General features: G+C 40.3%; 1 protein-coding gene across 1 annotated transcript in view; it reads right to left on the bottom strand.

Annotated features, from left to right (window-relative positions):
- Positions 1–27,177, bottom strand: part of cacna1ea (calcium channel, voltage-dependent, R type, alpha 1E subunit a) — a 90,231-nt gene that overhangs the window by 52,741 nt on the left and 10,313 nt on the right. The window contains exons 3-5 of the mRNA XM_086114792.1: positions 8,232–8,501; positions 1,464–1,569; positions 1,243–1,382 (exon numbers count right to left, since the gene is read on the bottom strand). Of these exons, the coding sequence (XP_085970918.1) occupies positions 1,243–1,382; positions 1,464–1,569; positions 8,232–8,501 (516 nt within the window). The remainder of the gene's footprint in view (positions 1–1,242; positions 1,383–1,463; positions 1,570–8,231; positions 8,502–27,177) is intronic.

Here is a 27,177-nt window from a genome sequence, read left to right as displayed (position 1 = left end):
CTGAAAGCTCTCATTGCTACTATGTGCTACTATGCTCTAATGCACAGGTGTCGAAGTCAAGGCCCGGGGGCCAGATCTGGCCCGCCACATCATTTTATGTGCCCCGCAAAAGCAAATCAAACATGTCAAGTTCCATGATGCTTGCTAAGGTCTGAACCAAAATTTCAAATTGTCATATGTAATCCACAATAACAGTCTTTATTCTTGATTTCTGATTTTAAAACTAGTTATTCATCAATTTGTTTTGCGCTGTGTATGTAATATGTGGAGGGGATTAAACATTTTTACGGTTTCTCAAAAACCATAACGGCCCTCCAAGGGAAACCATAACTACAATGTGGCCCACATCAAAAAGGAGTTTGACACCCCTCCTCTAATGTGTGGATGGTCTGCAGAGTATAACCACTTCACAGCTCCGTGTAGCTCTGGAAACACACCAAGCTTGAATTACCAGACACTTCGTGGTGAGCATCTCTCCTTTATGAGACCATTTAATTCATATCTCGAAACACCGGGTGTGTTACAATTCAAGTACAGTACTTTCTAGAGTGGAACAATTCCATTTGGTTTGATTCGGTGGGATTACGATTCAATTTGATAAGGTAATATATATGTGTGTGTATGTATGTATATATATACATATATATATAAGGGGTGTGCATACGTATATGATTGAAGGGTGTTGCATTTAAAATTTGATTCGGTTCAACTCTATGAGGTCATCTTTTAAATCAAAAATGATTTTTCCAAATTCAAAATGTTTTTTTTTTCTTAAACACCCCTACCTGATACTATGAATCCTACCCATTAATTTAGGCATGCACTTTTGACTAAATGTCATTGATTGACTGATGGGAAAATGAACAACTGCGTTCATATTTTACCAGACACAATATTGTTCGGTCCTGCATTTGCAAAAGTATTTCATAAAGATCGAGGCACTGTAATAGGTTGGAAAATAGCGAAACATTGACCAACTTTATCTAGTCATTCATTTTCTATAGCGCTTGTCCTAAAAAGGGTCACGAGTGAGCCAGAGCCTATTCCAGCTGTATTTGGAATAGCGACAGAGTACCCGTGCTCCTCCAACCAATCCAAGGGCACAACAAGCAACCAGTGACACTGATATTCAGTCCTATAGAGCATTTAAAGTCTTCGGTGAACCTCATATTCAGGTTTTTGCAATGTGGAACAAAGGAAGAGAAGAACAGGAATGCCAGAGCCCGCGTCGCATTGACTCACCCACTGAGCACCACAATGAAATCCATGACGTTCCACCCATTCCGAAGGTAGGAGCCTTTATGGAATACGAAGCCCAGGGCGATGATCTTGATTCCCGCCTCCAAACAGAACATCCCAATGAAGTAAGGCTCGGTCTTCTCCTATTGATGCAAAGCAAGGGAAAGAGTTTTAATCAACATCACAATCTTAAAGTGTAGTTGAATGTTTACGTTATGCCTCACCAGTCTCTTTGACATTGGTGTTTTGTCCTCTCCGGGTAGGTGTTGCTCGAGAGCCAGGACGATACAGTTGGCGATGATGGTGGCGAGGATCATGTACTCAAACGGAGTGACGGGAGGAAGTTAAGGAACCATTGCTGTCTCGTTTTGGAAAAGCGTATTCATTTAAGGCAGGCAACAAAACATGGTCAATAAATATATGAGATCCAATACAAGAGCGGTATCTAAAACGATGCCTAAAATGAACTAGAATGGTTTACCGTCCGACCCAGTTGATTGAACAAGTCATCAAGTGTCGGGTGATACAGTCCCACTCCAGTCCAGCAGGAGCAGTAATGTGCGCTACAATATTTTTTCATGACAGTTTTATCTCGGAATGTAGTGGGTACTTGCCCCACTTTAATATCAATCCCAGGGCTTCAGAACTTTGAGGCAGGTGTTCTTACGACGAGGTCTCCTTTACTGCCCATCGAAATCTACAAGGACAGTCATAAACATACCGCAAAATGAATACCACTGACTGTGTCAATCAAAATTGAATACAAGGTTTTTTTTGTCAAGGCAAAATGTACAGCATAAGCTCTTATTTTGTGAACGTGTACCGAACATTGTGTGCAGTGAGTGAGACCTGGTCACTTCCCGTGAGTGCATTCAGGCGTGTGTAACTGGTAACCACAGGTTTCATACCACACTCAGCTCATATGTCACGCCCCAATTATTCCTTGCTCCCCTCAGATACCGACTGCTAATATAGTAAGTCACATTGGCATCGCTATTACAAAGTCATTATTGTAAGCTAGCGACAGTAATGCTGTTATGTTACTGTGCCTCGGTAGAAGATATAAAAGAGGACAATGAACCAGCCTCGTTATGAACCCACTCACATTGAGACCTTATTTGAGCTGCAAAACCCACTGAAGTTGTGTCCCTCAAACTTCACACTCTGTAGGAGAGGCAGAAGCAAGGAATGAAGAAAGGCGGCATCAACGAGGTAATAGGGATGGAAAGACAGACGAGAAAGTGATCGGGACAGAGGAGATAGGCTGATGCTTGCGAAACGAGCGAGTGAGGAGGAGGAGGAGAAGTGGGAGGCAATGAGACCAAATTAGGCTGACACCGGACAGATCAATATCGCTCGGCTGGTGATACCCAGCGGGTTTACTCGGGGGCATTTGAGCAATGAGCGGCTGAACACAAAAAGAGCCAATACAAATGTTAACATCCGGCAGCTCTCACTTGAACCTGGGGCTGCTCTGAACATTACATTGTAGCTCAGGGGGGGGGGGGGCTGCAACACATTTGCGAGGCCATCAGCGAGCAGCAGACAAGAAAAAAAAAGTCTTCATTTCACATAACAGCCGCATCAGCGTGAGGTGCTGTCTTTTTTCTTCTTGTATTTTTCATCTCACGCCGATAAGATAAATGCTACCTTCGTGTCCTTAAACAGCAGTCAACAGGAGGGAGCGACGGAGAGAGATGTAATGGAGGGAGGAAGTAAGGGGGGGGAAGCAAGATGGAAGGAGGTATCCACGGCAACAGGTTTATCTTGGAGCCAAAAATCAATGCCCCGAGGTGCTTACTGGGGCAGTGTAGTGTCTTTTCTTTTTATTTTTCTTTGATAAGTTTTCTTTGATTTCGTTCAGAAAAAAAATCATAAATATGAAAAGGGTCGCTTATAATGTCAGAGAAAAAGCATGGGACTTTCCCAGAATATTCTATGGAAACCTGTGATGATTCAGAGTCTCTCCCAGGACAGAACGCTTTGTTCTGTTTAGAAAAAAAAAACATTTTGTTCCCACTTTTTTTGTCCTGTTAGGTTTTTTTTTTTTCAATCTGTTCCTGATCCTGCAACACCAAGTGAGTTTCTCAGGTTAATAACTTACTCAACAAAGATGTTGGCTTTCTGCTCATCCACCCGCCCAGCTGGGGGACCCTTCAGCCCACCTTGGCGGTTTCCCGTGACATCACCATGGAAGCTTTCTTCTGTGATTACATGTAGAGTTTTAATCAATTAATCAACAAAATGGGATGGAAAAAACGGCAAGAGGATCGAGGCCAAAGGTGTCCCCAATCATGTTTTTTTAAAAGGGAAAATTGACTTTTTTAATTACATTTTACAAATGGAGTTCTACCATGACATTAATTTGACAAGTTAATTTTTTTTTCTATGAAGCTGCTAACACCGTTTTTTGTTCATCAAATACACCCCCCCCCCCCCATTAAAATTGTCATGATAACGAAATCTGTTATCATTAGTGGTCCAGCAAGAGATGAGCCAAAATGACAACTGGCTCATTTCAATCAGAAGGTACACACACATTTCAGCCAGACTAAAAAATATGGGGTGTAACGTGTACTACAGTAGGAAGCATTTTGACGATAGCCTGTCATCGATTTGTTTGTGAGAAACTGTTTTAAATTGTGAAAACAAAATGCATGTTTCCTTTGTAAACCTAAACGTTTTACATTGTGCCGACATTAGAAAAACATTTACAGTGCGTTGAAGTTTAAGAAACACTCCATTCTTCCCCGAGTGCTGCGGTCTCACGTCTTGTGCAGATTCATCAGTCACACGGCTCGTGAGCGATCCTGTGAGTCACACTGATGCTCGCGCCGTGTCACAATTCCTCAAAACACGCATGTAAAAATAGACACAGGGACGGGCCGCAGAGACGGGCCGCGATGACTGGTGCAACTGTCAATATGCCAAAGCTCCAGCTGGCATCCACACACGGAGATTCTTAAGGTGAAAGTAGAGAGGGAATTGATGGCTTCTTTGCCACGCGGAGTGGAAACAATGGAAGTGGAAAGAGGCGGACAACAACTTTCAGCTAATGATAGTGAAGCTGAGCTATTGAAAAAGAGCGTGACATTAAGAATGATTGCAACTTAAACGATGTAGCATTAACTATATTTGACACAGTCATCCCCCTCCGACGCATCACCTTCACACATCAGCGGGTTGCTTCTGAGAATCAATTTGGAAGATAAATGCAGTCACCCATCAGTCAGACAGCTCTGTAAGTCAAAGTCAACCCTTGCGTAAATTCTCGCCAAGAAAAAAAAGGGGGAAACATCCTTAGAGTAACAGGAACATCTCCCTTTAATTTGCTCTGTTATAGATGGACAAATTTAGATTTTTGTCATAGGAAAAATGGAAATAGAACAAACTTACAGAATTTACTGGATTTAGGAAACACACTTTGGATGTAATTGTCTCCCCAATAATATAAGATGAGACCGACTCATGAAAAAGAAAGAAGCACAGTACTTTCATGGTCCACCACTAGATGGCGGCACATTTTTTGGGAACACTAAAATTGACAGAAGAAGAATAAAAACAGAAAGTGATTCAAATCAGCCTAGTTTTTGCTGTCTCGTTCTCTTTCATCCAACTTTCTCGCTCAGAGAAGGCGACAGCTGTAGGGTTATGTGTGAGATGGGAAACTAAGATTCTTGGTTTGGAAAACAGTCAGATTTGTTAACTTTAAGGGGAACGGATTACCGTCGTTAAATTGCCTTGTAATACTCCAATGCTAACACTTAATTGTGTGCAGAAAGAAGACTGCTGGAGATTTGTTTGTCTTTGTTGTGAGTGTAGTCCAAAAGCTTTTAGTTGTTATGTTTTGGATGAAATTGAATGATTATAACATTAGCTAAACCTTAAAACCTTTTTCTGCAATGACTTTATATCAAAATATAGACAAAGCAAAATATGTCTGCCGTGTTTATGGGATGTGATATGGCAGGATTCAACTTTTTTTGTGGGGGGAGGTGTATGAGATTTCATCAAATTTTGTAGTATTTCACACTATTCTGTATATTCACATGAGAATACATTGGGTTAACTCTGCGCTTCAATAAACAAAAATGGACTAATTTGTCACACAGAACATCATAAAACAGCAAACCTATATGCTTACATTTGTGGAAAATAATGCGATGAATAATGCCAAGTATCAATGATTTTAAGGTGAAGTCTCTCAATGGGGTACTTCCTACTTGAGGGAGACCCAGGGGGGATCAAAAAGGGAGGAGCAGCTGTCAGTCTTCAATGCTAAATTCATCCCGGGTGTTTGGTTAGAGCTACTTCCTCTCAGCATTACCACCAACATCAGACAGATAAGCCGCCATGAATCAGTCCTTGCCCACAGACAGATCTGTTCTCATATGCCTTATTATGCTGAATAAAACAAGCCATGTAATTATGTTCACTCCTAATCGAGAAAAAAAAAAGATCTGAAGATGTCACTCATTCATTTCAAGGAACACTATTCAACTTTGGACCAAAGCTAACATGCGTCGATCCCATAGGGGCCCGTATATTATCACCAAGCCAATATTGGCCATCATCATTGCTCTCGAGGGCAATCTGAGTCTCATGTGTAGCAAAGATGGAGCTTCAGTAAATTGGGAGCAAATAGGTGCGCTCCTTCTTCTTTGGATTTTGGTAATACTGTACCGCAAAAGGAGGTGTAGCCTCTCCAAGGGTGTAGAAGAGTGTACGGAAAGCAGTAGAGTAAGTAAGCAAGCAATGTATTTGAAATGTATTAGCTAACCGTATAATACAGTGAGTGACGACTTCTCAATGGTATATGGCACAGCGATCAGATATCGTTCCATATAATTCTTCTTAGTATCTGTTCATGGTGCACAGGAGAGCTCATTAGATGAAACAGGACACTCCCTCCCGGGTAGCACATGAACCTGCACGTTGGTCAGTCTGCTTGTCTGTCACTACAGCGTATACAACACTTTGATTTAAAGCGAAATGGTATCGTGACGATGGCGCAAATACTTTCATTGGTTGATAAAACAATCGAGTTAAATTGAAAATCATTTTCCTCATTGCCTGTTGATTAATATACATTTGAACTCCGTTTTTAAACATGCCGATGAAAGGGGGAATTCAGAGGAAACAACAATGGATGACAGTTCACAACAGAATGCTTTTTTTTTTTAAGCCAGTAGTGGGCCATTCAGTTATTCACAAGGCTGCTTTTTGAGCATAACAATAGCTGACAAAAGGCCACACCTGGACCGGACACCTGGCGAGCTGCACCAGAAACACACACACACACGCACGCACACCAATCCCGATTAGCATGTGATCACAGATGGAATAATAAAGTTGCTTCAAGGGTAGTAAAAAGTAATAAATACACACCAATATATAATGTAATAATACTCTACTCTCCAAAGGAGTGGCTGTGTGTTTGAGGTATTGTATATAACCCGTAAAGCAAGCGCTGTAGAGCTGTGTAGGATTTAGTTTCACTGAGTCACTATGCACACAATGGAAGCATCCACCCAGCAGAATCAGAATGGCACCACCCATTTGACCATTGGAAAGAGGAAGAAGCCTGCTAACGTACACAAATACATCAGCTGGATAGATATAGTAGAGAGACAGACAGAGACAGACCGACAAATAGATGCTTTCCTCATCCCGGAAGTAATTCTTGTGGGTTGTATTTGCAGTGGTGAAGAACTGAACAGTGGAGATTTGTTTGTAATATTTCCGAGTATTTTGTTCCCTCACGTTCAATTACTAAATAACGTGAACACATTTTTACGACAATGATGCAGTGCGATTCGACCAGCCTAAAACACGTGTCTTACAATAAAGTCATTGAGAGATCTTCTGACACTAGAATAAATTTATAATCGGATTTGGATTAGAAAGTCACTTCATATTTTAGTGGTGAAGAAGTTCTTCCTATAAATGTAAAATCCTTGGGTGGGCTGAAGCCTATTCCCGCTGACTTTTGCGAGGGTGGGGGAGGAAGCGTGGAGACATAAACATTGACTTTACATAATTCCATATCTTAGAAACAGAAAAACAAGGCACGTCAATATACTATGTTGGTAAAGAGGAATCTATAATTTGGTGTGATTTTAGGTTAAAAAACACAAACAAAAGTAATGCATTTTTATAGGTCAAGATTTGCAAATTTCCTGGTTTGCTTGCAAAAAAAAAAAAAAAAAAGATTCATTTCCCAGCCAATGCCAGTCCCAAGCCCACAAAAAAAAAAACAGTGTCAAACAAATGGTGTGAGTGACTCAATGTGGCGTAACCAGTCCAGGCAGTTCCCCATCTCTCCCCTAAAGTCAGCTGGGATAAGCTCCAGCTCACCCACGGCCGGAGTGAACGTAAGTAAAATAAAAAATAGATCAATGGTAACAGAACACCATCCACAATATATTTAAGTTTTTTTCATATGGCGCATTGTGATTATGTCCATGTGTGTGTACACTCCTTAAGTTCACTTCCTAAACTAATACGACCTACACCGCCGCAATCATACAACCACAATGAGTATTCTTATATTAGTGCAGGCTACATCTCTAAAAGTGAGCATCATTATGTTTAACAAGTCTGTTTGGTTCCAATAGTGGATTCCACCACAGCGTGTAAGGTACCTAATAAAGTGGCCGGTGTGATCGATCGTCCACGCTATCCATGGTGCTGAATTTTACGCGTTGCTTTGCGTCATCTCTTGTCAACAGTTTTAATCAGTTATTTAATACAGTAGTTGACATATTGTTCGATATATCGCGCTAAAAATGCGCATTAATATGTTTGACAAGCCTGGTCACTTTGGGTCAAAGTGGATCCCATCAGAGTGTGCGTGTGTACCTGATAAAGTGTCGGTGCAATACCGGTGCTGAATCTCGCGCATGGTTTGTGTTGTCTCTTGGACCAGTTTGTAGTAGTTAATGATTTTGTTCGGATATTTGTCGAGCTTTAAAAGCAGCATAAAAGGATATGGCCACTCAGTGATTTTCTTGGCATACTTGCGGACCTCGTTGTCCTCCCCAAAGATGAAGAGAGACCTGTTGACGGTGAAGCAGTTCTCTCGGACGGGGATTCGGTTGTACAAGGCCATGGCGCGGGCACGCTGCGCTTTGGTCATCTTGAAGGCTGCGGGGGACACGCCACCTGTGGACGCGGTCGCTCCATCGCGGCTCCTGTTGCGCTCCGAGCCGCCGTCGCCGGTGCTCAGCAAGACCGGAACGTCGTCACCGAAGCGGGCCATTCTGTCCAGGCAAAGAAGAAGAAGAAGGACGAGGAAGAAGCAGGCAATGAGGGAGGGATGAGTCGGATCGAGGTGATTAAAAAGGGCGCGGTGCTGCGCCCGATTGCTGTCCGTGACCAATCAGTCCATTATTAGTTTCCGCTAAGAAAAAGACATAAACACCTCTTCAGCTTTGTCTTTTCGTGCGGTCAAAGGAAATAAAAATAAAAGCAGCAAGTTGACCACACCACTTTCCACTGCTGTGCGTAAAACCAAAACGTATCCTGGGCACGCGCGTTCAATATCCACGCGCACCCTTAAAAATCCGTAAGAAGCGGCAACAGGTCACATCAAGTTGAAGATATTTGAACTACTCCGGCAATTTCAGTGAAGGGCGCTTCGTTCCTCGTGCCCAAAACGCACTGGAAGAGAAATAAACTTTGGCATTTCTCCCCCAAAATAAGCGAGACGAAATGCATTGGCAGGGAGGGAAGCCACCTCTCCTCCACTCTTTCCACGCACACACAAAAAAAAAAAAAATCAGGAGACGGGACCTGCACGACGTGTCTTCATGCAAATTACCATCACGCCCCCTTTCCCTGGTCCAAATGCACTTTGGCTTAGCAACGAATATGCAAACAATTACTGTTCATGAAGACCCAATGCAAAAGAAACCTTTGGATGTTGCATAAAGACTGAGGAGGTTGTTTGATTTTTCACACCGCATTAATACACGAGACCACAATAAACCAAATGTCAAATGTACATGTAAAAAATAAAATAACAACAAATAAAATAAAACCAAGATGTGACCATAGCAAATATATTAAATTCCATTCTGCATGGTGAATGCAGCTCGCATATCAGGAAATTAATCACTTGTTATTATTTCCTTAACAATGTGAATGACAGCATCAATTGTGTCAATTTACAGGAAGGCCAGGGCCGGAATCGAACCCTGCGCCTTTGCACTCTGAGGCCGACGTGATAACCATTCGATCACAGTGCCACCCCAATGGTAATATTTGATTCATATAACATCATACATGAAAAGGAAAAAAAAACATTCAGCTTTGAGTAATGAAATCATAATGTAGGCCACGGTAATCCCCAACCATTAATGGTACACTATTCGTGATCCTCCATTATTTGTTGAAAAACGTACCCATTTGTGTTTAGTGCTCTTTGAAACACCTAAAGATGCCACAAGATGGCAGCAAATTCCTATCTCAATCGGAAAGTAGTACATTTTGTCAGAGGGCGTATTTTAACGGTTACTACAGTGGACAGCCTAGCATGTTATCAGGTTACAGGTTATCATTATTGGTGTAGCATCAGAAAAAAAATTCTATGTATTATTGTATTCATATATTGTATTGACAATAAAATATGACTTCCTGTATCTGTCATCACTTATGTCTCACGATTCACGTCAGTACATGCAGAGAAGACACAGGTGGCTAATTTCAGAGTTGCTGTGGCCTCTTCCTCGTTAGCACACCAACATTCAAAATGGAATATGGCTTTTTCCTCGCCGGTAGATGAGAGGAACACCATCCACAACAGGTCCCCCCGGATGCAAGTGTAATTGAAATGAGAGTAAAGGATCGCGCTACATTGTCCTCATGTCAGGCTGAGAGTGTGCAGCACTCGCAGCTTTTTTTGGTTGAAAGGTGAAGAGGTTATTATGGTAATTAAGTGTTGCCGGCGGGAATGATTAAGGACAATGGAGGATGTCTACATCCTGGGGAAATTGGCAATGAGCAAAGCATTTGTAGCCTCTTCCATGCATATTGATTGTTGAAGTCGATTTTTTTCTACCTCTTGCTTTAACAAATTAGCCTTTTCTGACAACTAAATGGGACTTTGGTGTGTTTAAGCCGTTGTGTCATACACTGAGAAATTTTGGAAGTAATCATATCAATTTGAATAGATGTGAGGTTGTGAAAATGCCGTCTCCCTGCCACAAATTAATATTTCATTCTGCAATCATGCGCATACACACTCACACAAAATCTTTTCTGAAAACAGTTTGGGTTATTTTTGACCCAACTGTTTTTTGGACTTTACTAAATGTACACATATGAATATGTGAGGGCTTCACCGAATATTTTCTGAAATACAATTCACAACAAAATAAGATTTTTATTTGTATTTCTTGTTTTGTTTTGCAATCAGTTGCCCACAACCGTGACAGGTTTTTGCCTAACTCAAATTATCCTCAAAATGAGGGTAGTTTTTAGCGTGGTTTTTTTTTTCTCCCCCTCTCCCTCCCTTGTGGTTTCTTTCTGACTTCCGGGTTGAGTGAACGCTGGCGCGTTTTGGTTGCCGCTGCTCAACCCATAATGTTTTGTGTTTTTTGTTATTGTAAAGTGTCCTTGGGTGTCTTGAAAGGCGCTTATAAATAAAATGTATTATTATTATTATTATGGAAAACAAATAAAGGAATAAAACTATGTGACGGTTAAAGAAACTGCAGGTCTTGTCACTTGTATAGTTTAACAGGTAGGAGGTTGTGACGTCAAAGAAGGAATGTATCTGTGTGTGTTTGTGTGGTGTCAACACATGTTCATCTGCGTGGCGGACATGATGACAAGCATGGATGAGGCAGACGCTGTGCAGATAAGCAGAAAATTTATATATATACTGTATGCATATATATATATATATATATATATATATAAAATGGTGTCAGGAAGCATATTTAGAGAGAACTGAGTAAATGATTTTGAAAACTATTTTACACATTTTAAATATGCAATTGAACTTTCATCCCCCCCACCTCATCTACAAATGGTCTGGCTCATGTCTATTTTAAAACAACTGATGGCCACCGAGCACAAATGTCACTCCATCGTTGCATCTGACAATGTCTTTTAAATGCTTTAACCTCAGTGCTGATTATTTCTTGCCTGATTTGAACTTGGTCAGTTTTTTATAAAATGGCACTTTCAGGTCAGGCTAATCGGGAAAGTTTTTTTGAGCTTCACATTGTATCAAACCGGCTGTCAAAGTAGTTTCCATAGCGACGACACAGGGGAAAGGTGCAAAATAGGTATCCTCGTTCCACATTTCATGAGAATATATTGCGATACAAGGCAACTTGGATGCTTCGATATACAGTTCAGTAATTTTATTCATTCATGAATGTATCTTTATCAAACAAATTATCAATAGGCTACATTGCAACACTGATTAATTAGTTAATTTGTTTAAACACTCATCAAACACTTTATAAGGTACATCTGGAAATCTAATCAATTTCCGTAGACACGTTAATCAGCAATGATCAGGTTTAATATGATTTGAGATATTATTTTCACTCCACTGTCCTTTGATTTTGCTACACGTGAACAATGAAGTGTTCAAAACGTATCTCTGTGTGAGTGGTCAATTAAAATAGTAGATGATTTACATTATTACCTCCCGAACAGCTTCAATCATCATGGAGCATTAAAGGCATATTATTTCATGCATCGAGTGTTGGAGCTCATTAGACTACGCAGGTGGCCAACCTTTAGAAGAGGAGCCTCATTCATTTTTGATCATATCTAACACGGTGTTCAGATGTGGCACACTGGCCAACTGGTTAGCACAACATGCTGGTTCAAATCTTTGACCTAATGTGCTTGCTATAAATAAACCCAGCATTAACTCTGTCCCCTTTGGACCCACCGCTGCAGCAATTTCACCTGATTTGGGTTACTTTCAAAACAGCACTTTTAAGTGTGTGCACTTGTAGGCTACAATCTAAATGAAATGGATGCAAAGATAGATAAAATACAGCATTTTAATCTGCACCGCAAAAGTAAACAAAGGTCAGTTGCTTGATATGGAGTCAAGCAACCTCTGTTAAAATTTCACACAGGGGTCAAATACACAGAGCAAATCCTAAAAATCCACTTGAGGTTTGAACAGAGTAGCAGTGAGTCACAAGAGCATGTCTGCTATTCTTTGTTTTGCTAATTCAGATATTGGTTTCACTTATTATGAGCTCCAGCTCTCCTTGTCAGCAACTCTCCAAAGAATACATGATTGAATTTTTTCTCCCCCCTCCTTGCGTCAAACTGAGTAAATCTGCTCCTACTCCTCAGACGAATATTGGTAGCAGCACGGGAGACGACATTTTCTGAAATGTGTATTTCCTTCTGCTTTGTACTCCTCAATTTAGAAAAAAAAATGTGGCTTTGTTAACTTCGCCTCATACAGTACATCAGTTAAAACTTGGCTTTCCAAAGCCACATTCATTTGTCGGTGACTATACGAGTCCTTGAATTTTTCTGACGCACCTTGCAAACAATGATGAAATAAATAATGTCAACCATTTTTAAAATTAGCATATAGCGGTCAATACAAAGCTTCCTGTACTTTGGTTTGATTACATCAATAGCTTATCATATAGTGAAGGTAAAGTGAAGGGTTGTGAGCATTTGGAATCGTAAAAGATATGAAATGATGTGATGGAAAATGAAAATGACAAAAATAAATATGGACCTTAACGGTTCTAAGCAAACATGGTGAAGCGGCATTTTGCTGTTATGCCGCGTGCAAGCGGAATAAACTGCCAATGGAAGTGAAGTCAGTTTCGAGTGTAAATGCTTTTGAATCCAGATGAAAAACTATGCATCCAACCCATGCCTTTGATTAAGGTCTTTTAAGCACATTTTTTAATCAATGTCACTGGACTGTCTTGATCATTTTAGAATTTTATCTTTACGGTCTTTAAATCTTTTTTAAAGTGTTTGTATGCTGTCAGTCTTTGTTCATTTAGTCATTTTGGAAAGCTACTTTTGTTTTCTCCGCTTTGCTTTTGAAGATCTTGAGCGGGTTTGTATGTAAATGATTCTATGTTTTGCGAAGCACACCGAGTTGCCTTGTGTATGAAATCCGATATATAAATAAAGCTGCCATTCCTTGGCTTGCCTTAAAACTCAGTACTACCACCAGATTATTCATAACACATTTAAACCTATTTTATAATTAAGACAGAGCAGTGCCATTATTTTCTATAGCTGGAGCCTACTCCAGGTACAGTAGCTAGCTTTAGCGAGGAGCAGGAAAAGGTGACCAAGTTACAAATGTATTTCAGCTCTCAAGTCACAATGTAAGACAATTTTTGTTATTTGTCAATGAAGATACTGTAAAGTTTTCAAAAAAGATTAGCCGTACTTCTCCTGGTTTAAGATACCAACCACTTTAAGAGAATTGTGATCCAATGTAAAACAAAAATACAATGTAAATTATCCTGCAGATGCAGCCAACGGGAACGCTGGCAGACAAAAAAACGCTATAAGGATTATAAATTGATTTTGATTTTGTTTCCACACCTTGAGCCGAATAGAATGAAAAAAGAAAAACATCATCTGCTGAAACTAGGTGCCAATACTTCTCACATCAGATTATATTTTTAATACTATTCTCCCACAAACCCCCAAACATACCGTCTTTAAAATGTCAACATCTGTCATTTGGACGAATGGTTCGCTGCCATTAAAAGTTCCATCCAAAATGTGGCCAAAATTGGACGGTGAAGTGGCGAAGCTTGGCCAAACACAAGAGCGCAGTCGGGCTACAAAAGGCAGACCTATTGATGTGGCCACATGAAGGGGCTAAAGGTGGTGCTTGGGGGGACTGGACTATATTTAGCTTCATTGAGATGGTAATGGTTGGAACATGAGAGGACCTTGCATATGCAGCTTTGCTTCAGAGTGACATCATAAACTTCGAGGGATGGTGGGAACATTTATCTATTTGGCTTCATTTGTTTCCTATACACTTGCGCTCTTCATTGTTAATTTCTTTGTTTATTAACCTCTTCTATATTTGCCCTCTATTTCCCCATTTTTCTACCCACCTCAGAATCCTGCTTCTTATTGTTGTCTTCCTCCTCCGAGTTTCCTAGCAACACAACTGACTTGCCCTCTCTTCCAAGCCCCGTGAATTTGCTGCCGTAAACCTACATGATAATGAAACAACCTATATACGATGCCCGCGGGATGCAGATGTCGAATGACGGCTTTTCTTCAAAGTATGAAGCTAAACCCCTTTCCACCACATCGCATGCTCAGAGGAGGGCACGCAACAGTTTGTTCTTGAATGCAAAATGTGTCGGATGCTCGATTTATTGCTCAGTTTGTCCTCTGTCATGTATTGTCAAGTGTAGACAGGTCTGTGCCTTTCCAATACATGTCCAATCAACTAGTGGACTACAATGAGTCTATAGAAACATCTTATGTATGATCAGCGGAAACAGGATCCATATGAGGTCATGTTTGATATTCATGTAAATGGTGTGAATAGTTATGTCAATTTCTTGTTTTGACATTAAAACATTTGAAAAGTCTTTAAAAAAGTATCCATCAACCATTCATCCATCATGCGAAATATAATAAGTCATCGGGTCTTGTGTCAAACTGTCAGGGCCAACATGAATTTCATCCATTTTGTTGTATGGCTGTAACAAAAGGTGGTAAAAATAAAGCTCGTGGCTAATTATTTGGTTCACTGAGCTTTACTAACCTTACTGGAGTCTTCTATTTTTTTATGGTAGTTGTAGACTTGTTTAATGCATTGACAGTTATGGGTGCTTAACTACCCATGTGTGACTTGCAGTTAATTATTAACTTCTATTTGCAAGCCATGTGCCCATAGTGGGCAAAGATGAGTGAGCATTAATAAGATGAACTAAATGGGTTCGTCAAACACATGCAGATTGAATGCAATTCTTTTTCAAATTAAATACTGTACACTGATGTTTGTTTCATTTTGTACATTTTAGAAAGAAGTCAGCTGAGCAAGGCAACAGGCAAAAGAAATGAGATGACTCCCTCTAGTGACAAAAGACAATACTACATTGATATGATTTAAATTAGTCTAAGATTTGAGGAACAACTTTTTAAAAAAGTAAAATAAAAATATATAATAAACCAAAATAATAAGCGGGTTTTAAAAGAGCTTTAATTTGTCTTCAATTGTGAACTTAAATTCAAGTCTATGGTATCTTAAAAATGTTTTATAATGGAAGAAATATGAATACCTACCCTCTATTTTATACCACACATTAATGGGAATAGTTATAAATTACATTTTTCGTCATAAATACATTTGGGAAATACTGTACATTTACATGATATGAGGAGCTTGAAGATCAATGCACAAAATGTTGAATGTTTAGCACTGCACCAGTAAGTGCAATGACAAATTAAGTGAAACAATACTCACCTTGAATAACTGCACCAATAAAACAAATCAATAGATTTTCTGCTCAGTGCCTGTTTTAGCTTTGATGAAGCAGACACCACACAGTAGCGCAACAATGCAGCCTGAAATCTGTAGTAAATAAAAAGTGTGTTGATGGTCGGCCTGGCAGCACAGATCGATGTTCTCATATAAATTCTCCAGCAATGTTGGTGAAGATATTTCTGAGCAGATGGCAGCTGGACAACTTTCTTGGATTCACCGTGTTAACAGCAACAAAAAAAGAAAAAAAAACATCTCTAGGTTTTGTGGACTAAAGGACGGTACTGCTGGCCCCAAAATGTTTTGAAAACGTTTTCTATTGTGGAATGCATGATGTGTCAATCATTGGCTTTTGTGGAGTTGTCCTCAAAGACATGCCTTGTCCAAGCTCAAATTAATGAAAACCCACTTGAGGTCATCCATGGCCCAAGAATATTTAACCCTTTAATGCCTGAGTTTGATCAAGGAATAGCCAGAAAAATCTAATGTTTGGGAACTGAGATGTTCATTAACCCTTACAACAAAATCCACAAAAATATTTTTGCCATATCATGTTGTTTTAGATATTTGTTGTATTCCATTTATAAGCACTTTGTAGATCACATCTGAAAATGAAAATTTGGGGAAAATCATATTTTAAACCTGCAGTATCAAATTAGATACAGATGATTCAATGTAATGTAAATAATGAGTTACATAATGAAAATGCATGTATCAAATGTGATACAAATGGCATTACAGTATAGGGTTAACTGGCCATCAAAAGCATCAACCGCACAGCTGGGGAGCAGATATCGTACGACATCTAAGATGACTTTGCATCAAGGACACTTCTGGGGAAAAATAAAAGTGAGCAAGCTAACACTGAACTTAAAAGAAAGGACACAAAGCCAAGTGATTCCTTATTTGTACAATGGAAGACCTTGTGTGTGTGTGTGTTTTAAATTCTGTTCGTCTCCTGAATTGTTTTTTTCTCTGTTGCTGTATTCTTATGGACTTATAATAAAGAAATTAATCGGCGCGTATGTTGGTGTGTTGGTGCTGGTGTGGGCCGCCATTGTTGGTCTCGCAATGGGTCTCAATTATGTAGGACGCCAATGCTGGTTGTCATTATCATGTGATGACAGTGACGTAATTGATCATCAAGAGCATCTTCTGGAAACGATCCCACTGTGTTATCATCAATGCCTAACTGGGGGTTCACATTAAACACACTGACGTTCAAATCATATCAAGACATCAGCGATGACCACGATCATGAATGGGCCTGCGCATGACGTCACCAGTGCGCATTATATCAACAGTTCCCATTGGCACCACTAGGGGTCACCGCTAAGTCAATAAAGTCCGTTTTTTGCTGCCACGCTCGATATTTATGAGCATGGAGTTTGCTTACCCAGCACCTCCTTGTCGTTTGTCAAAACTGCCCCCTTCTAAAAGGAACATAAGTCAGGCTGCTGCAATATTTGGGCTCCTTCTTGTTAGCGGCGGGGGAGTACAAACTGCAAGTGATGAATTGCACTGAACACACACTTGGACAGGCACATGCGCCCGCGCGCGCGCGCGCACACACACACACACGCCTCATGTCTGTGGCTTTCAGAGGATCAGCCTGGAGGAATGTTCAATACTGTCTGTGGATTTTGATGCTGACCACGCACACGAACTATGTACAGCCCATAAAAGCAACAACATCTGAATGGAATCCACTACAAACAAACAACACTACGAAGAACCAATAAGAACCAACAAGCATTACACACTGACAACACTGCTGCGGGGCTCAAAACAGCTTCAATATTGACATTTAACCTGTATGAATGAAGTGCAAGCTCTTTGACAGAACAGTGCACATGCGAAACTAAAAGCATTAAGGCACCACTATTGGATTATATTAGGTATGATGCGTGTTTTATGCCAGTTTACATGGGATGTCAACTCAGACAGAAGATTGGTGAGAGGCGAGTATTCCCTCCTCCATCGCAAGTGTAACGTTCCAGACCACCCCAGCAATTAGAGCAATCCAAGATGTGGAAATACCCAATTTAAATACTTCCCAAAGCATGTTTTTGTAGTATTTATGGCATTTAATTTTTAAGTGCCAGTTAATTCCATTACTGGAGGAGTAATTCAGATAAAGGAGTAATTCAGTAAGACATTTCAACGGCCAAGGATAGGAAGCATGTTTTTGTTGATCTTCAACAGGCGTGAAATATTGAAACATTACTGAACAAATTTATAAATACGGTGTAAAAGGTGTTGCTCACAAATGGGTCAAGAGTTATTTAAAAAACAGAAGGTGGTTTGTCGAATCATTTTTTATGCATCTACAGAGAGCGTGATAGGCTTCTCAAATCCGTTCGCGTCAAAGATTGATAGTTTGGAACGTTCATCCACAGTTTCACCAGTGGCCGGCCATGCATTTGGTACCAGAGCCTTCAATGGAAACCAAACTTAATCCACCTCTTAATACGACCATGATCACATTGCAATTATAGAAACCACCAATACTAAAAAAAAAAAAAAAAAAAAAAAACACTTTTAATCAGCACACAACTGTGCCACGTACACCATTCGGAGCACTTCAAAATGAATAATTATCTAAGAAAGTGCAGAATGTTACAGATGAGATTTTCGAGTCAAAGTTGTCTGGAACAGGTTTCGCTCTGACCACCCAAACAGAGGAGAGAAATTTGAAAATCTGATTAGCTAAAGAGACAGTCCCATTGTTAATACAGTTGGAATTACACTACACTGTCCGCACTACTGACTTTAAGACCCTGAGCGGATTAAATCGACATGGCATCAAATCGAGGCCGGAATCTGATTGGATGAAACGTTCGACATCCACAAACATGTACTCGGAGCAGTACTGCCAATAGTGTTTGTAATCAGCATCCGATGTGCTCCATTCTAGCAAGTGAGCGATCAGCCGATCCAGTGAGTTTAATAATTTGACATCTAATCAACACTGATCTATGCAAGTCGTTAGACAACCGTGCTTGTTTGGACTCGTAGTTTATCTGAATGTGCAATGCAGGTCAGGGCGTGTGCCGCTGCCGTACATTTTTCAACGCGAGAAGCCACAACCATATTTCACAAAAGCACTCCCTCGGAGGACGTAGGTGTTTGTCTGGAAAGCAGGGCACGGCACCCAGATGCATGGTACCAACTTATTTAGGTCTGATCTTCTAAAAAGGACGGGGATTAAAGGGAATGAGGACCTCCTGGTGAGATGCAATCTAGGGCAACTAGTAATGCTGGAGCTCTGATCTAAACACAAGTAAACAAAGACAAGCGATGGTGGCGTGGTCAAAGTACTTATTGATCGTATTGTATTTATTTATTTATTTTTGCTTAGCATGTCTGAGGTTAGAGGTTTGCATCTCTTTCCCGTGTGACGGGAAAAAGATGTGTGGGGTTTCTCTGGGCACTCTGGCTTCCTCCCTATTCCCAAAATCATACGTTAAGTTCATTGACAACTAATGCACAGAGAAATGTAAATGTAAGCACAAGAAGGACTTGCAAACACCACACAACACACAGAAACGCCGATATCGCTAGTACTTCTGATACATGGCATTTTTATTAAACCAATCAGAGATAATTTTTTTGGGGGGTGGGAATTTATTATTGGATGCCTAAAATGTTTTATTTTGAAAAGTGACCTGATTGTTATTGTTACATCTTTCTATGACTGACTCTTGACGCAGGTCAGGATGCCAAAAGTCTCAATCGCGTCATGCTAATATTAAAAACAAAAGTTCGCAAAATGAGTAAAAAAAAAAAAAAGGATTTATTTGGTATGGTTTGCAGTGCACTTGAGTCAGACTAGGTATTAAGTGAAAAAAAAAACTACTCTGAGTAACCAGTGCTTTTTTTTTTTAATTAGTGCCTGAATGACGAGAAACAAAAATATACCGGTTTAATAGGAATGATTTAAATATTGCCCTACTAAATCACCACATGCATTTACAGTTTCTTCTCTACCAAAAAGTAAAAGCAACAGGTACAATTTATTCATATTGTTTTCTGATAGAGGCTGAATTGTGATGTTATATATGTGATGTACTCGCAGCAATTTATTAACATTTACGAAGGAGCATGATGGCCACTCTGAAAAGAAAAAAGGGTTACTAGTTAAAAATAATCTTTTACTATAGTAGAAAAAAAATCATCACTGTGCTTCTTCATCTACAAAGTCAGTGTTGCAATCCAGCGAGTATCTGTAGAGCTTCCATTTATTTTCCCACACAAGGTCCTCTGGTCCAGTCATATCCGCCACATTATATCAACCAGCCACTTTATATAAAGTGTCTTGTCAGGAACTGAGTGGAAAACCCACACTCCATTTTGCACCCCGAGGCAACATGTAACTGAAAACTCAGACACGGTTCTGTGATTTCACTGTTTCTGTCTATGACGGTCACAAACAGGGCCATTTTGTGACAGCTTATTGCATTTTGAACAATTGGAGGGCACAAAGATTAAAAAACAAAAAAACAAAACAGGAAGTGGCACTGAGAGCACAAAAGGTGTGCTTCTTCCTCTCCTTTCGGCCTGTCCCTTTTCAGGGGTTGCCACAGCGAGTCATTAATTTCCATCTTTCCCTGTTCTCTGCATACTCTACTCTACTCTGACTCCCAACTACCTGCATGTCTTCCCTCACGGCATCCATGAATCTCCTCTTTGGCCTTCCTCTCCGTCTCCTACCTGGTAGCTCCATCTCTAACATTCTCCTACCAATGTATCCACTGTCCCTCCTCTGTACATGTCCAAACCATCTCAGTCTGGCCTCTCTAACTTTTTCTCCAAACTTTCCTGTCCGAGTTGTCCCTTTGAAGCCCTCATTTCTGATCCTGTCCATCCTTGTCACTCCTAAGGAGAAGGACCTTCACACTTCTGCAAATTAATGAGCATCTGAGCAAATCAGCACGCTAGCACATCTTCTCAATGAAACCACCATCCTGGACATTATTGAATTGATATGTCATTTTGTTGCATTGAAAATGGCTTTTCAGCGTGTCATCATTAATAATTCACTCGTGTCAAACAGGTCTGACATTTACACCACACGGTGTGTTTGTGTGACACTTAACAGGAAGACGATAGTGGAGGATCATTCAACTGTGACAGAATCTTTCTCCGTCAGTCTCAAGTTGAATGAATGAACGAATAAATTAAAGTAAGGCAATCGAAAAAGAATTTGGCATTGGGTGTGTGAAAACAATCAAATTGGGAAGAATGAGAAACTGTTGCTATGGTGGCTGGCTTGCCTTGCTGTGCAATTAAGACCTCGGAAGCAATTTCTCACACACACTCACGCACACACCCTCGGCTTTAAAATGTAAATAAGCAATTGAACAACTTTGTGTAAAGCACTGCTTTGTCCCTGCTGAATATCTGTCGGGATTGTGGATCAACAGACTGCACACTTGAGTGCCACTGCAGAGGCTAATAACTGAGGGGCAGAAAAACACAGAGACACACAGGCCGAACCCAATAAGGTGGTGCCGTAACACCTTTTGTGCTCAAATACAGAACATCGCTTTGAACCGTCGCTTCTGCCGAGCCATCACATCATCCGTTGAATGCATCGAAGAATCAAATGGTTAATTGCTTGAGCTTAGTTTTGCTTTGAAAATGACCATTCTTGACAAAAACTATAGATGGTAAACACTGGCTTGCTCAGAGCTATGCTGTCAAAGTCAGTGTGACATTATTGTAGTGCCTCAGTGTCACCCAAAAATTCAGTTGACAAAGAGGAACAGTAATCTAACAATGACATTTTCTCTTCTTTCTTCATTCTGTAGCTATTTGTTCAATAAAGAAAGATGTGTGCCTCGCGCATTTTCCAAGTTTTCCAGTCCTTCTCTCCAAATCTCTTGTTGAGCCTGATTCTTTGTGGCGATGATTGTCACATAAACACACTGACTGAACTGAGGCTTTCCATTTCACTGACCTGAAGTGAGGGGACTTTAAAGGCATGTGCCTATTAAAATTGAGAATTCGACTAAATCCGAATTTTTGACTTTAGAGGCTCCACTATAAACAATGTTCATAACTTGACTGGTTTCAAGTAACACGCAACTTGCATTGTGTTCCAAATAATTGGGCATGGAGGATTCACAGGACTGGATTTAAAAGTCTGCACGCCCTCTCTGTACTGTGCTAAGTTTTTGTGATATATATAAAAAAAAAAAAAGACTAATCATTTCTAAGTGACCTATAATCTGTAAAACCAAATGATTTTTTAAAAATGGTTTTGAAATGGAAAGTAATATTTTAACAACTGAGATAATGCTTGCAAAAGTATACACACCCTCAAACCCACCATAAAAACTGCTGCTGGTTGCACTTTGATCCATCGTACAAAAAAAAAACCTTTCAAAAGCCACTAATGAGTAGGAGTACTTAGAATGCTGTATTTTTGTGTCATTTTGTAAAATCAACCAATATAGACTATTTCGAAAAGAAATATTGGTGTTGCTTCAAAAAAATGTGTAAATATTATAGAAGCAGGCATGATCAAAACATTTTATTTACTGTTGCATTGATTGTTTAGGACAAAAACTTTCTTCTTAATCATTTGGAACAGAGTCCTATTGCAACAGACTCCAAAAACATGGAAGATATGCCGTGGTTGATGTCATATAATAAAAGATCAGCGTTAGCAAAGCCAGTTCGTGGAGTAAATTCAGCACAACCCTTCTAATCATTTTGAGAACAGACTGTGAGGCATATGCTAACTGGCTTTGCGACACCGCATTACTTAAAACCAGATCATGTCAAGCAGAAATGGTATATTAATTGAACCGGCCTAAAAACTTTAAACCATCTCTGAAATTGCCTCGTCCTCAATGTTCGCGGATGGATAATGAGGCTTGTGGTTCACCCTGCAGGGATGGGGGGGGGGGGGGGGGGGATCCAAGCCTGAGCTGTGAACAGTGACTGGCGGATGCTTTATGGATGACCAGCGGCATAGCCAGAGTGTTCCAATCACATTGTGATCAGAAGGCATGAAGACCACACACAGGATCCCTTCCAAGGCGGTGAACACTCCTGCAGAGAATCGTTATCGCAAAGCATCCACAGCCTGAAAAGATCACTACGGAAAAGCCAACGCACACATCTACGGTGCCGTACAATATATTGGCAACAGCAACGATAACGTGCTGGTGTCTTCACCTTTCAACTATAACCACCGAAGCTTTCCCACTATATCACCCATGAACGGTTGCACAAATAGTTGATTTGACAACGGTCAGTGTGTTTGCGGTATGGACATGTACGGGCAATACTGATATTATAGGGGTTGCTGTAAGATCAACCCTAATGCGATTTTTAGTGTGGGCAACAAAACGGCAGGGTTGGTGCTTGTGTGGCCATCAATTATTATGGCTTCCTTGGAAAACACAGAAAAATGACAGAAGCAACAACCAAGTGCAACACTCTCTGGCCACCCAAGGGAAGATTTTGATAAATGCGGTTCTGTGCGCCCTACTGCCATTTCCACACATTTGCATTACACTCAGGCATTTCGATGCTCTGATCAATACATTTAGAGTGGCCATCACTCTAAATGCCTAAAGTGCTGATCCCATTGAGTGGCGGGAATAATGTTAAATAATCATTCATATATAAATATTTGATACTTTTGGTATAATCGAGATTATTGCCACACCTTGGCGCGCAGTCACAGTGGCAGAGAAGTCATTGTTTGTCATACCATCCATAGTCAGAGGTTGAATGACATAAAACGTGCATACACAGTAAGTACTCACACCTACGGACTTCTGTCAAACCGAAATTCCCTCACCCGGAATAAAAACCTATGCATTAAAATTTTAACTACGATATTACATTGACGATCAATTCATAACAACGGAAGTTCCGGGACCCGGAAGCCATACGGTAGCCCGCAGTAGGGCAAACTCAAGCAAATCCCGCTCGATACGACGGAATAACTGTGTCCCCCCCGCTATTCATTTAATCTCATTGGATCCAAAACAGCGACATATGAGTGACTCTATTAGCATGAGTTTTACTGGAATCGCGAAAGATTTTTTTTATTTCATTCATTTACATTTACGTCCTGGAGATTGTGGCATCCAAACGAAGAGGAACAGTAATGACGGTGGAAGAGAGAGTGGAATGCATCCGATTAGCTGCTCAGAGTAAATTGCTTGTGGCTCGACGGAGAGTCGAGTAAACGAACGTTTCCTGGAATGCTTTACCTGTCATCGTGCTAAAAACCTTCCGCTAACTGGACCGCTAATTAGAGAGAAGGCGCGTTCCATCGCGCTAACTATGGGACTTCGAAGCGTCCCGTGGCTGGCTTCAAAAGTTCGTTGCACGACATCAGCTGAGCAACGCTGTCTTGTGTGGTGATCGACGGGAGGTCAAGTTAGAGACAGTGAGTGAGTGGGAAGAAAAGCGACTAGGTTTGTTACTAGTCTCACTTTGTAGCAAAAAAAAAAAAAAAAAACAGGAAGAAAGACAGACAAGCAGAGAGACGAACCCACCGTGAACAATGTCTGAAGTCCAACCGATTGTTATTGTTCGCAGCCGTTTCTAGCTAGTGTCCAGTCCGGCTGTGGCTCAGATGCCATTCTAATCACAGACATTAAACCAGGGCAACATTAAGTACTGTTATTATACGGAGTGATGAAAAGACGTCATTACCATTCGCAATGTTACTCATGCACGATCCCCAACTACACTCTACAAACAAACTACAATCTGGTTTCATTTGGGAATTTAAATCGACTTCCTCTGTATTTTAGGAATTCGTTTTTTTTTTCTTTTGATATTTTATTCTTGATTTTCATTCCATCTTTAGTGTTTCGCCACTGGGGACTGATGATAGTTTGGTAGTTTATAGTCATGTCACCATTTTCGTATTTCATTTCTTCACATTGTTTCGACTAAAAAGTCGTTTCTTCTACAAGTTTGATATGCAAAGTGGCTAGATGAAATAGTTTGAGTTTTTTTTTTTTTTTTTTTTTTTAAAAGATCTGGCATGGAACCTGAATCAATCAAATGAAATCCTCCGCTGGGCAAGTCTCCACATCAACTCACATTATCATAACTTTTTTTTTTTTTCTGAAATCATCCTGGAATTAAAACAGATGCACATGTTGGCTCAGGTGCAACAGTTCTAATCCAAGCCACCATGAGGACGTGGCTTTGCCTCTCAGCAGACCTGAGAGGTGGATGTTCACAGTCGTAACACATTGTGACTCACTCGGGTCTTTCTCCTATCAGCTGCAGTGGCATCCATCTGACATGAATGTATCACTTTAATTCTAGCAGGCAGGCCAGAAGACAGTTACCTGCTCCATGACCAAACATTCGTACAGGCCTCATAGTCACACAGTTGCCCCAATCATCCATTTGTCGCATGGACTCGCGCGTTAAAAATCAGGAGCGGCGCAGCGTTCGATGGACAGATAATGATTTCTATGTAATGCACTGCAATGCCTCAAGAGGGAAAAAAGAATCAGAGCACATTTTCTGGGATAATTTTGTTTGCGTGTGTTTGCCTCATTTTCAGTTCCCATCAGCTTTCTGTGAAGAGGCACGACACCATCTGTCCCTAATTTGCTATTCCAACAGTGAAGTTGGCATGTTCAGATATAAAGAAAAGTTGACTCCCTTAGTTGAACAGTGAAAGAAGCCGATAGAATTGCGACATATCTTGTATAGCAGAGATCATGCATAAATATCGGCATTATTATTCTAGAATCTAAAATCAAAAGGCTTATTCTTTCGAATACAGTCACAATAAATGCCATATTACGAATCTAAACAGGTATTTTAAAATTTATTAATATCCTTTTTTCCACATTTTTGACTTTAATATTACAATTAATATAACACCTTGGAAAAATACAACTTGTAAGATTTTGCTTTGTCTTGACAAAATGTTCTTGTCAGAATACAACTTTTTCGATAACATTCCAACTTTTTGTTGCAACAAAATAATAACTTATGTATTGTAATAACTGTCGGCAACTTTTTAAATTCTATGGGATTACTTATACATAGTAGTTATGTTTATTTCACGTTAGGATTATGATTATTCTTGTAAACATATCTCCCTTCTTCAAGGATCCCTGGACAAAAACAAAGAGAACCCCCTTGCAAATAACAGCAAAAAAAAAGGGGTTTTCTTGCAGATTTTTAAATTGCCCTTTTCCATACAAAACTATGGATCCCAATTCATTTCAAGATGATAAATCAAGAAAATTCTTTCAATGTGTGAGTCGATATTTAGTAATCATGGATCCCCATCTTCATTCATTTTGCATCAACACCTCCCATTAAACCTCCCCGATGCTGTGTGTGTAAGATATAGACGTCAACTCAGCATGGACTGTGGCATCCTGAGCCTGTGGCGAGGAAGGCGGGTCGGGCACCGTGGGGGTCAGGCCCACCAGAGGTAAAGCCCCAGCTTCGGCAGGGGAAGCAACGCGGGGGCATCAACCCTTGCCATTCAGTTTGAGAATTCACAGATTTTCACATGCTATATGTGCAAACGTGGATGTACAATTCATCCAATTAAGCATGCACTCACCATACCGACAAAGATGGTATTGATTCAAAATAGAATATTGATCGGCTAAAAAGTCTTACACTATAAAGAGAAACCACATTATTACAGAAGTGGCTCGGACAACCGTGCATGGCACAGTTGCTGGAATGACACCCGAATGGTAATCATTTGTTTTCCAGTAACATCACATGATTACAATCTGGCAATGAACAGAGAAACTAACACTAATCCATACTTTACTGGTATCAGGGGAGCCGCAAAGACTCCTCAGACCAATTAGAGCTAAGCATTGGTTGAGATATTAAATATCTACAAGTCCAGGGCAATGCACAGAGACACACAAAACACACACCCACACACAGTCAATAATTGGGAAAATTGTCAGCGAGTTTAGGTGCATGTGGGTAGGTGTGTCTATGACAGGGCTGGGCAATTCATTTTGCAAAGAGGCCACATGAGAAACCGGAATGCTCACCAAGGAATGCTGGAATGCGGAATGCTCAACCTTATCTATATTATTTTTAATGTATTCAGAAAAAGCCCACGAATGGACCAGCCGTTCAGGAAACTCTCAAAATTCCCGATGCCCACCACACCTGTGAACCTGAATGACCAACAAAAACATCTTTAATGCTCTGGAAAAAGAGGTCATGGCTAAAACATTATTTCATCTGCTTATACTTTCATGGTGCAATTTGGAGTGAATAAAAATATCTTTGTCTTAATTGAATTCACTTCTTTGCAGGTAATGCAAGTAGAATTTAACTAGCTCAGTGATTTAGTAAAACCGCCTTTCGCGAAATTGTACGTTACCTACCTCCTGAATATGTCATAACCTCTGCCAAAGACAGACAACTGTAATTAGAACACGTACAGTGAACCCCAACTCTTCATGGAGAGA

This window comes from Hippocampus guttulatus, chromosome 7 (assembly GCF_054856545.1).
Source record: "Hippocampus guttulatus isolate MCC_2025c chromosome 7, RoL_Hgut_1.0, whole genome shotgun sequence".
Taxonomy (NCBI): Eukaryota; Metazoa; Chordata; class Actinopteri; order Syngnathiformes; family Syngnathidae; genus Hippocampus; species Hippocampus guttulatus.
The sequence above is the reverse complement of the archived record's forward strand: the minus strand, read 5'-3'. Positions and strand labels throughout refer to the sequence as shown.